The 12,447-nt window shown below is 35.1% G+C and overlaps 2 protein-coding genes across 6 annotated transcripts; one reads left to right on the plus strand and one right to left on the minus strand.

Annotated features, from left to right (window-relative positions):
* The first annotated feature begins 776 nt into the window (after positions 1 to 776).
* On the plus strand, positions 777 to 5,489 carry LOC132175350 (uncharacterized). 5 transcript variants are annotated; one of them, XM_059587266.2, is made up of 8 exons: positions 925 to 944; positions 1,092 to 1,203; positions 1,639 to 1,804; positions 2,643 to 3,714; positions 3,832 to 3,852; positions 3,985 to 4,071; positions 4,227 to 4,387; positions 5,083 to 5,489. In XM_059587266.2, the coding sequence occupies exons 2-8, from the start codon at positions 1,157 to 1,159 to the stop codon at positions 5,329 to 5,331; spliced, it is 1,803 nt and encodes a 600-aa protein (XP_059443249.2). In that variant the 5' UTR covers positions 925 to 944; positions 1,092 to 1,156; the 3' UTR covers positions 5,332 to 5,489. The 5 variants fall into 5 exon arrangements, with proteins under 5 accessions (XP_059443248.2, XP_059443252.2, XP_059443250.2 ...); XM_059587265.2 differs by lacking the exon at positions 1,092 to 1,203 and having other exon boundaries at positions 777 to 944; positions 1,630 to 1,804; XM_059587268.2 differs by lacking the exon at positions 1,092 to 1,203 and having other exon boundaries at positions 887 to 979; positions 1,630 to 1,804.
* Positions 5,490 to 6,046: 557 nt separating this feature from the next.
* On the minus strand, positions 6,047 to 7,818 carry AZG2 (Xanthine/uracil permease family protein). Its single transcript, XM_059588652.2, has 2 exons — positions 7,266 to 7,818; positions 6,047 to 7,146 (listed from the first exon to the last, which is right to left on the minus strand). Exons 1-2 carry the CDS (start codon positions 7,801 to 7,803, stop codon positions 6,047 to 6,049), a joined length of 1,638 nt encoding a protein of 545 aa, XP_059444635.2. The 5' UTR covers positions 7,804 to 7,818.
* Between the last annotated feature and the right edge of the window lie 4,629 nt (positions 7,819 to 12,447).

Genomic DNA, 12,447 nt, shown 5'->3' on the forward strand with positions numbered 1-12,447 from the left:
TAAATGAGTTATACAAAATGGGTTGTCTGGACGAAGCATGTTTATTAAGAAGATCATTCAAATTGTCTTGCATTTAGTTTGGCCCATATTGAACTAGTCGATGAATTGATCTATAGGAATTGGACGAACTAATGGGTCTATTTGGTAATGGACTTAGGTATGTGATTTTTGGTTTGGAAGTGATTGATGTAATATAAAATAAATAGAATTTTTAAATTTTTGTATGAAAAAGTGTTTTTTTTTTTAAAAAATGTTTTGCAGTTAATTTTTTATTTGAATAATATTATATTAAAAAAAAAAGGTTGATGTGGTAATATAAAAAGTAAGAATATTATAAAGTTAAAAAAAATAAAAATTTGGCATGTCCATTGCTAAAATGGCCAAAAGGAGGAGGAAGCAATGTAATTGGAAAGATGAATTCTATTTATGCTTACATTTACTCTTTTTTTTTTTTACACAATTTTTTTAAATTGTAAAGTATAAAATTTTTCTCAAAACGTAAGAAATATCTTAAAATTTATGTAAAATAGTGTAAAGTATTTATAAACATTTAAAAAGAATATTAAATTCTTAATCTTATTAATAGCAGTTTACAGTTTGAATTTAATATATTTTTTAAATATTTATAGACATTTAATACTATTTTATATGGATGAAGAGATATTTCCCCCTTACGGATTTGGAGAAAATTTATGTCAAATTGTAAATTATCCAAACAATCCAATTACTCCCATATCTATTTTTTTTTGGGAAGAAGTGAAAAATAATTGAGGAGAGGACAAAAAGAAAGGATTATGAACATTGAAAAGAGACTGTCATTTGGCGTGCTTGGGGTTGGAGATGGAGACTGCGTAGACCTACTCTGAAAGACAAACGCACAGAAAAACAGAGCAAAAGAAGATGCAGAGCACATCCCTGCAATACCCAAAGAGCAGTAGAACCAAGTGATTCCACTCTCTCTCTCTCTTATATATTTCAGGTTTTCACTGAGAATTTTGGCTTGAATCTAAGTGCTTCATAAAATATATTCATGTCCATGGTTTGATCATAACAATGTGCTTCAAACTGGTTCATGTGGGGCTTATGTTTAGTTTGTCAGACGCTCAAACTCGGCTAGAATCACAAGCATAGAGGTTCGGATTGTTGCAATGGAAAAATGGTTTTTTGGAAAAGTTTTCTGGGAAAAGTTTCTTTCTTGTCAGTGTAAGTATGAAGATTTACGTGCTTTATGTTGCCCTTTGTCAAAGAATGCAACTTTTGGACCTAATCTTTCTTGTTCTCTAAAAAAAAATCTACCAAATAATGAAACAAACAGGGCCTAAGTTTCTGGAAAGACTTTATTGGTAAAAAGTTCATAGCTTTAACTACGTATACCATGTGTTTTAAGTTGCCCTGAGAGCAATCCAGAGGATTGCCAATTCCCAAAAGTAGCTATCAATTAAACCAGAGGCATAAAAGAAGCATTTTCTACGGAATCCCGAAACCACCAGCCACCCCGGCCTAATTCATGATGAGCCCACCAACTTCCTGGCAAGAATTTTGTTTTTCTAATTTTGCATTTGAGAGGATCTCTTGGTTTGTGTTTGTCTTCTTCCTAATTAATTTTCTTTTGTTGTTTGAAACAATAAGGTTTTGCAGTGGAGCAAGTGGTCAACAAAGTAGGGGGGCGATGGCTTGCAAGGTGGAAGCTTGTCCGGAGTGCACCAAGAAATGTTTACTGGTTCATGGGAGGAAGAAAAGCTTATCACCTCTAGTCACCTCTTTTTTCAAAGTCATGATTGGTGATCGGTTTTCACAAGTCTTGGTATGATAATTTTTAATTATTTTTCTTCTCTTTGTGCCACTCTATATGTTTATTGCTTTCACTTTTGGCTTTAGCGCACCATTAGTATGTTTGCTTTCATTATGCTATTTGTGTTTATGTATTGTGGTGTTACTATGACTGAATTTCAATTGATTTAACAATGTTCTTTCCTTCTACTATTAGATCTTTTTGTGAAATCTTGATCTGTTTTGGCAGCTGCTTGAAACAGAGAATTAGATCTCCTTATAGAATTTTATTGGGGTGTTGAATGATCGGTTTCCAAGTGTTATTTTCAGTAATTCTCAAATGTATGTTGGACTTTATTCAGTACATTCTTATCCAATGGAATATATAACAATTCAGGTTTTGTGGTTGCATACAGCTGAAATTTGCTGAACAGTGCCTCGCAAAAAATTTAATAGTTCCTGATTGATCTTTTCTTGAAAAGTACATCCTACTGTAAATTGACAAAATTTACTTATTTACTTCTTTATCCCTTGAATCCGACACCTTTTTAATGTAAAAAAAAAAAGAAAAAAGAAAAAAAAGTGCAAGTGCAAGAACCCATAGTAAATGCACAAGTGCAAGAACCTTAGTTCATATTCACTTTTCTTTTGATGTACTTTATTTAATGTATACTGATATCTATTTATTGAGAATTGATGTAAATTATGGGGTGTAAAAGAGACTTCTCTGACACCCTGACATGTTTTTGAACTTTTCCTCATACTGATAATTAGTGCATTTCACTTAGAAATGGCGTATCTGCAGATCATTTCTTTATTCTGATGAACTACTTCCATGCATGTCTTTTCTAAACATGATGTTTGTCATGCAGTATTTGCCCCCTAAATTCGTTGCTACAGTGTCATCATTGGAAAATCAGAAAACGTTTCTTGAGGACTCAAGTGGGCAGCAATGGGGAGTAACAATATCCAATCTTGATGGCTCTCTTGCTTTTGAACAAGGATGGAGTTCCTTTTCATCAGACCATGGCTTACAAGTTGGGGATTTTTTGATGTTCAGTTACATTATGGGATCACACTTTGATGTTAAGGTTTTTGATACAACTGGGTGTGAAAAAATAGATTTTCCTGAGAACAGCAATGCCAAGAAAAGAGCTAGGGTTGATTGGAATTGTACTGCCAAACATGGCAAACACTACACAATTGGTGAAGGTTCAATGAATAAACACAGTTCAAACATCTCCATTGGATCTGTGTCAGATGTTGAAATTAGTCAAAGCCAATGCGAGAGAAATGATGTGGAACTAATACTAAAAGCCTCTGAAAATATTTTGAATGGTGAGAAGAGCAAGGAAAGGGCCAAACCTGTGTCCAATGCAGAATACATTGAAGAGCCATATTACATTATCGATCGAGAGGTTAGAGACAAACAAGGAAATGAGAGGAGCGATGTACTTGACTTGTTTAACCTGGAAACAATTGGTGATGTTAGGAATAAAGCTGCAGTCGAAGATGCAAGATTCCCTAGACCAAATCGGCATCCCTTGACCAAATCGGCTGTGAAACTTGAAGAAAATGAAGAGAACATGTCTAACATATCAAATAGAGGAATTACAAGGTGCCCAATTGATAAGAAGGCATCCACTTCAGATAAAATATCTTGTGATGATAAGAGATCTTGGCATCCCTTGACCAAATCGGCTGTGAGACTTGAAGAAAATGAAGAGAACATGTCTAACATATCAAAAAGAGGAATTACAAGGTGCCCAATTGATAAGAAGGCATCCACTTCAGATAAAATATCTTGTGATGATAAGAGATCTTGGCATCCCTTGACCAAATCGGCTGTGAGACTTGAAGAAAATGAAGAGAACATATCTAACACATCAAATAGAGGAATTACAAGGTGCCCAATTGCCAAGGGATCAGGTGCTGCAGCATCAAGTTAGTCCCTTCTATTTGCTTTCTTGTGGGGAATTCTTGTGTTTATATTCATTTTATCGTTTCATTTATGATCTGATTATTGGTTTTGTTTGTTTTGTTCTTGGAAACCTCTCTTAGTCAATATCAGAAAACGATCAGGTGGCCATGTCCCCTGGGAGCATACTTTGCTAATGTGTCATCACAAAAACTACATTTCCTTTGTGATTTATGGTGGCCATTTAATATATTTCATCTCATGTCTCAACTACAATTAATTGCTATGTTGAACAGGTAAAATAAATAAAATATATAAAGAAGAGCGAGTGGGGCTGACTCCAGATTTTTGCAGTCGTAAGAAGATAATTCAAGGAATATGTGGTAAAGTTTTATTTTCATGTTTTGTCATTTAAGGAGTCACTGCCCATTTGAAGCTCTGTTTGTGTGTGTGTACCCACATGCTTATGCATCTTGTTTTGCTTTTTTATTTTTTTATTTTTTATCATCTCAAAATAACTGTGTGCAATAAAATCCAGGGAAGGAGCCAAAGTTGATTAAGGAGGAGAATAATCAGAGTTCTGATATGATTGTAAGAGATAAAGATATTGTTCCTGGAGTGGTGAAAGTTGAAAGTATCGACGCTGTTGGAATTTCCTCACCAATTAGAGTGGTGGCCACAGAAAGTCATTCTTTTCTTGTATGTTATTCATTAGCCTATCGAGTTAGCATTTTTCTGTGTTTGTTACTATCGACTTTAAAATTGGTTTTACTCCAGAAATTTGTTCTTCATCTACAATATTGTTTCATGTTGCAGTTGCTAATTTTTAGTTTCAGTGATCCTGTTATTTCGTCCTTAATATTGTCATTCCATTTGCTGCACCTGGAAATTGTATGCTTCTTTATTATTACTTCTACTCGTTTGACAGAAGTCTGTTAAGTATGAATGAAATGTTTGAGTCACTTCTTGGTGGCATGGCATCTGTAAATTAATCTGAAATAGTTAAATCATACCTTTTAATCAGTATATGCAAGCAGTAACACTATATTATCATTAAATGTAAAAAAACACGCCCGCACACGCAAACATATGCGTGTTTGTATTTGTTTGTGAATTAGTGAATGTGTTTTTATTATTGATCAAGTGATTGTGAGTAGAAATCGATCCGGAGTGAGGATAAAAACCGTCTTGTATCATGTTTTCTCTAAATAAAGAAATCATGCATTTGACTGACCTGAATTTCATTCAATGTATTTCATGATTAAGTTGATCATTCTAGTAGATGAACTCTGCTTGACGTCGGTTCCTCATTCTTGCGTCCATCTCATACCCGGGTATCGGTCTTTCATTTTGTGCCTACTGACTATTTTCACCTCCCTCAAATACTTGTGTAGGTGTTGCCTTCATGTTTGTCATCTAACCAGGGAAGAGCAAAAATGTCAAGGAAGGTTGTTCTCCTGCGAGATCCAGCTATGAGATTGTGGCCAGTACTCTACCAAGAGAAGTATCGTCTCATACTTTTGACAAATTGTTGGGAAGATTTTAGCAAGGCAAATGGCATTCAACCTGGAGACGAGTGTGTTTTTGGGGTTGAGAGTGTCTCGGAGGGTATATATAGTGTCAAAATCGCCCGAAGGTGGTAAACAAAGCTGGACTTGCTTCAAACCTCATATTTTGTATATATAAATAGACCAGAATTATGTGAAGAACTCTTGGAATTGTAATCCAACATCTATGGGCCTCCTTTTTTTTTTTTTGGTTATATTTAGGAATGTTAATACAATTTACCTAATGATCGGGTGAAGTCTGTTGTGCAACATGAACAATCATGATCTTTGGTTTGATTTCTTAAACAAAACGCTGCTTCTCTACAACAATCATAATCCGCTATATCACAAGAATGTCTATTCTTCCCTGAATCTTTCATGGATAGGTAAGGATTAAATCCTTTTGAGAAATAAAGTCTTTGATTGGAATATTAATAAAACAAACCGTAGGGGCCTAGATAGACTTTTCTTTTGGGGTTGGATAAAATTTCTGCAATCTAGTCTATTAAATTGACACATGTCCTTATAGTGTGTTTTCACATGTATTTCTTAGAGGAAAACTGTCTTTTTTGAAATGTTAATCTCAAATTACTATTGTAAAAGAGTAATGCTATTCTTCAAATCTCATTTCACACCCACATAAAAAAAAGAAAAAAAAGAAAAAAAGAAAAAAGAAAAAGCACTTCAAATACGTTACATCAATCTAGTATGAAATGAATATAATAAATAGATACGAAGAGTAGCATTTCTTGTTACAAAAACAAAACTTGAACTAAATAACTAACCTCTAAGCCCTAAGGCTCTACCATAGTTAGACAGCTTCAACAGTTGGATCTACACCAACTGTAGCAGAAACTTGATTTTGTTCTTCAACTACCCTCCTCCTCATCTTGATCAACCACCTGATCGAGCCCACAACAAAATCATAGAGGCTAAGAGCGATATAGAGACCAATCCCACCAATGATCCCATTTGCAATGGAATAAGTTAGTGGCATAAGAAGCATGGTCACAAAAGCAGGGGCTGCATCCTTCATATTCTCCCAATTTATGTCCTTCACCACCTTCATCATCATCACCCCAACCATGACAAGCGAAGGGCCAATCGCCCATGGAGGAACGCTAGAAAACAGTGGGTTGAAAAACAGTGAAACGAAGAAATATAAACCGACGATCACGGCAGTTAATCCTGTCCGACCGCCTTCTCGCAGCCCCGCCGATGACTCGACGTAAGTGGCGACCGTCGAAACTCCCAAGGTGGATGCCATGACTGTGGAGCCTGCATCAACCAAGTAGGCCAAGTACTCACCTTCAAAGCCTCCTTCATCATTAGCAAACCCTCCAATTTCAGCCATTGTGTGCATTGTGCCTGTGATAGAAAGAACATCAACATAGAACAAGGTTGCTAGTGCCACCCAAACCTCACTTCTGTTGAAATTTCTAAAGCTGATAGCCCCAGCTGTGGATTTGATTTTGTGAAAATCAACAACTTTTTTGAAGTAGTTGTAGTTGTTATCACCAAGTGGGGTGTTGGGAAAATTTGTCACTGAGGTTCCCCTAATCCATGATATCAATGTCACAAAAAGAATGCCATATATCATGCTGCCCTTTATCTCCTTCATTGAACCAAAAGATGTGATCATGAAGCCAACCACTCCAATCCAGAATTTCGGGCTCTGCAACTTTCCACCATTGCACTCACCAGTTTCTGGGTTTGTATTTGCGCAGGCAGTGATGGTCACCAATGTAGACGAATCAGGACCAACAAGGCCTACTCCTTGCTGCACTTGTAAGCCTACAAATGCAATGAAAAGGCCGATCCCCACCGCGCTCGCGAGCCGAACTGGACGAGGAATAAGCTTGGAGAGCTTTGCGCGGAGGCCAATAGCAGATATCACGAAAAAGGCACAACCTGTTAGAATATAAATTAAATAATTAAATTCATCTCGTTCTATTACATCAAAGATTTTGAGTTCAAATATTGTCTCCATCATTCATATATAATTTTAATTAAATATTTTACGTGTTTACCTTCAACTAAGACCACTGCTAATGCAGTTTCGTACGAGACGGCGCCGGAGCCATGAAAGCCGACTATGTTGTAGGCGAGGTATGCATTAGCGCCCATGGCAGGAGCCAAGGCCAAGGGAAGGTTAGCAAGAACTCCCATAGCAATTGACCCGATCATGGCCGACAGAACAGTGGCAACAATAAGGTCGTTTTTTGTTTTTGAAAGACAGTTTTGGTACCCGGCGTTGGGCTTGAACATGCAATCCGGGGTGGCTGTTTGGTTTGCGGCGGGAGGCGTGCAGTCGACGACGGAGCACGTTCCGCCAGAGTCGGAGATGATGGTGGCATTGACGGTGATTATGTAAGCCATGGTGAGAAAAGTGGCAGTGCCTGCACGTAGTTCTTTTGTAAAACAGCTCTTTCTAGCTTCTAACTTGAAGTATTTGCCTATGAAGCTCTTTGAGACGGCATCGTTTAGGCCTTTCTGCATATTACTCCATGACTTGGCTATCCTTCTGCATAACCCACCTCCCATTCTTGCACACACCTCACCCCCCATCTCTCTCTCTCTCTCTCTCTCAAACTCTCTGTGTGTGTAAGCATGGAGGTGCTTGTACTTATAATATGCTACAGAGAGAAGGGAATCTTCTTAGATAATATAGAAAAGTGAGCACCATGCAATCTGAATGGTGAATATAAGAATTAGGAGTTACATGGGAGCAGTATACTTTATGGGATAGTTGTATGTGGGGTTGCATGAAAGATCTTTTTTTTTCTTTTATAATAAGATTTGCTTACCCACCAAAGAAAATTAAACAAAATGTTGGTTTTGGAAAGGGAGATAGCATTAACATTAACATGGCACCTAATTCATTACCCGGCTTTATTAGGGATGGAATCAAGATTTTTCAACGGGATAGAACCCTGAATGAGAGGTCGATCAAGCCTAATTTTTGAGCCATTAAGAGAAAATTCTTACTTTGGGTTTTCTTTTTCTTTCCATTTTACCAATGTCTTTAGAAATTGATCAATAGCATTGTTTTAGAGGTTAATTAATTATAAATAATAGTTATGGTTTGAAGAACTTCATTAAAGAATTGCCTTAAAAGATTTAGAAGCTCATAAACACACAAGTTTAGAAACTTCTATAGACTGAATCCTTTTAAGTGATGAATCATGCACCGAGCACCATTGATTGCAATTAATATATTTTGATGAATATTCCTGATTAACTTCTGAATTATTATTGAAGCATATGAATACAAAGAGCAATAAAGAAATGCTTAGAAAAAAACAGAGAAAGAAATGAAGAAAGGAATAAACGTAGCCATAAGCCATGCAATCCTATTGCAAGAAGATCAATTCTTTTGTCCTTTTTTATCAACAAACCCATATGTGTGTATATATATATGCATAAACTTTTCCTATTCAATAGTTTAATAGGTTGGTAATCCCATCATTGACTAAATATATATGAAAATTTGACCCTTGATGACAACCATAAGAATCTGTGCTAGATCGTCACCATCCATTAAGATTGATCAAGTGACTCAAGTCTTTATTATCGATTAGATATTAATTTTTAATCAATTATTTATGCCTGGAAAAAAAATAATTTTTAATTCTTTCTTGCTGTTGTTAGGCAATTGCATTATAAGCAGTTGCTTCAAAATTCCAAAATCAGTATCTTTGAACGATCTTCAATGGTTTTTAAAGAGATATCACTTGAAGGGAATCTTAGGGCTTCTGTGCCCTGCAAGGTTGTGGGTTAGGTCATGGACCACTATCTTCAAGTCACACTTAAAAGTTGTCCTCAAGAACTTCATTTTTATGGGATGGAGATTAGCTATAGGGAATGAGGATTTGCTGCACTTAGGTTTCCGAATTATACCCTAACGTGTGGGGATTCGGATTCGGATTCGGATTCGGCAATAGGGTCAGCGACATCTAAAAAGAGAGAAGATTTTACGTTTTTAGTGATGTATCAGAATCCGAGTCATCCATTTAAAATGAACCGTAAAATAAAGGCATCGTAACTTCCTCTCTCAACTATTTTGATGACCTTCGAATAAAGTTGATGCCTCTTTAGACAAAAAATAAACATATAATAAAGAAAATAGAATAAACTTGGCTTCTCAAATCACACAAGAGCATGGCTCTATCATCAACAATGATTACATTTTTTTTTTTTTTTTTTTTTATGAAGAAAAAAAATTTGGAAGAATAACTTCACCTTTTCTATTTTGAATAGTCACTTTTGAAAAACACTCTATTTCCTGTTATTCTTTATTATAAAGAATGACTTTTTTATTTATTTATTTATTTATTTTGGAGAATGAGTCTTACATAACGAAAAATTATGGAGAGATAAAGAGGAAATTTTGTTTGTTTTTTTATTAAGTTAAAGAAGAGAGGAATTAATAAAATAGTATATAAATGATAAAAGTGATCCTTCGTATTATAACTGTAGATCAAGGCTGACTGTAGCATATATTTTAAAATGACAGATTGGGAAAAACTGGATAATTGTATATTAAGGCTAATTGTATAGTAATGCCATACATTGCATTTTTATTTTTTTTATCTCATCTTTCTTACGTGGTAGTGTCAATCAGTGCATAAATCTTTTTTATATTTTAAATAATGGCTTAATAAAAAACTAAGAGGTAATTACCTTTTCTCCCCATCAACTATAACGTATTGTCACTTTGTCCTCATGAACTGATAATCCTACTGCCTGACACCATCAAACTACTATTTTGTACCCAAAACTTCAATTTCGTTAGTCAAAGGTGTTAACTCAGAATGTCAACTCGTCACTTTGCCTCCTTAAATTATAACGCATTGTCACTTTGCCCTTATGAACTACAACGCATTGTCACTTTGACCATCTGAGTTAACGCCTTTAACTGACAGAAGGGAGGTTTTGGACACAAAATGGTAGTTTGATGGGATCGGGCAATAAGTAAGGTTGTCAGTTCGTGGGAGCAAAGTACCAATGTATTGTAATTGATAGGGAGAAATGGTAATTACCCCAAATACTAATTGACAATATCATATCAGCAAAATTTAAGAGTAAGAGTCATGCTATATACTGTATTTTAATCTCATTTTTATGATGTGGCACTATTAATTAGCCTGTATTTAAAAAAAAGAAAAAAGAAAAAAACCAATAGTTGATGCAAAGAGCAATAGACAATTTCATAACAAGAAAATTAAATAAAAATAAGATAAAAACATGGTGCGACCCTTTAAAAATGAAAGAAAATGACCCTTTAAAGTTTAAAGCATCTAATGTGAATATACTACTCTTAGTTGCTTTGCTTTGGCATGAAAAGAAGAAAAAGTGATGGGGACCTATCAGCTATCACCAGGTGAGTGCGTATGAAAATGTGAATTGTGAAGCAATAATAAAATTGTAGAGGTGGGAATATACGTTAAAAGACGTGTTTAAGGCGTGCAATTATAATAACAAAGGCTGCCAGGTTATCCCTAAATAGCTCTTTCATGTCTTTGGATACATTAATTCAATTAGGGTGAGTCTCCCAGGCACAAAAGAGAGGGTAAAAGCTCAAGCATTTGAAATTAAAGAGAATTTATTTTATGGTTTACTTTAAATTTTATAAATTTAATGACTTGTATGTTGCTACATAATAAATATGTTATCGTGCCATTTAAAATTTTTAGTAATGCTAAAAACTACACTTATATCCCACTACTATTTTTCTTGCTGACGTTGCAATGCCAATCAATCATTATTTTTAAAAAAATAATAAATAAATAAATAAATCAAAGATTTATTAGTATTTCCACGTCAACATGGTGAGAGAGTTGTGAGAAAAAAAGTGTAATTTCTAGCATCGATGTAGTATCATGTACATTGTTAGATATAAAAGAAATGTTACAATTCCTCTTAGTGTTCTCCAAAAAATATGAAGGACCAATGTGGTAAGTTTTTTTTTCTTCTGCGTTTTAAAAATATATTCACATAGGATATGAGAACACTAAAAAGAACCGTCTCAGAAACAAAATCTCGACAGCAAAACAAAATCGTACCTCAAATCACTACAGACAAAAACCCTATTACACATAGTAATTGGCAATGAGCCTGAATTAGGATCTTCATGTCTAATACATTAACAAAGAGCCCTCCAATAATTAGGCACTTAAATAAGAAAAAAGTTAGTCTCCCAGCCTCTTATAAGATTCCATTTGGGCATGTAAATTATTGAAATAATAATAATAAAAAAAAACCTTTTTTCTCAAATGTTTTTGCAACAGTAAATGTAGGCACAAATAGTAATATTGAGCTATGCATGTGATGAGCTGTAAAAGCAGTAGCAGTAGTAGGATACTGGTTATTTGTATGCAGGTGGGCAAATCTCCAATGGAGGAAGAGCTTTAAGGATATTATACAAATATAACTCTCGCATGCGCAAAACGGTTCAATTTTTTTTTATATCTTCTGTAGAACTGAACAGGCAGTGGATTCTCCTTTTGAGAGACAAAAACAACCACAAAGGAGGAGAAAAAGTCTGCTTTTGTGATAAGGCTTTGGCATTTACTAATAAAAGGTTTCAAGAGTCCCAAGTTGAGATGGATGGACAGTGGCACTGGCACTGCCATTAATGGTACAGACTCCAGAGGTAGAATAACAAAGGCTCTACTTTTTAAAGGGCTTTGAGATTTGTCTTTCCCTCATCATTTCACCCACTTTTTTTTTATATGAAATTATGAACTAAACCAATCTCCTCACTTTGTGTGTCGGGTTGGGTTTGAGTTGTATTGACCCGATTCATTTAATTAAACATGTTAGATCATTGTATCTTAACCTGCTAATTTTGTGTTAAGTTCGCTGATGGTGTCAAAAATTGTCAATCCCTACATTACAATTTAATCGATAAGTAGAATGAATGTTGTTGGAAAAAGTTATAACCCTTCGCTGATGATGTCAAAAATTGTCAACCCCTATATTACAACTTAATCGAGAAGTAGAATGAATGTTGTTGGAAAAAGTTATAACCCTTCGCTTATGATGTCAAAAATTGTTAATCCCTACATTCTGTACAATACAATGTAGCTATATGGATCCTATTTGTTTGGACAACCCAAATAGATGAAGCTCAAGCTGTTTGACACCTATTCGAAAATGTAAGCTCGAACAACCTTTCATATGAGCTTACCCATTGCACATGCAATAAAC

This window comes from Corylus avellana, chromosome 3 (assembly GCF_965113065.1).
Source record: "Corylus avellana chromosome 3, dhCorAvel1.hap1.2, whole genome shotgun sequence".
Lineage (NCBI taxonomy): Eukaryota > Viridiplantae > Streptophyta > Magnoliopsida > Fagales > Betulaceae > Corylus > Corylus avellana.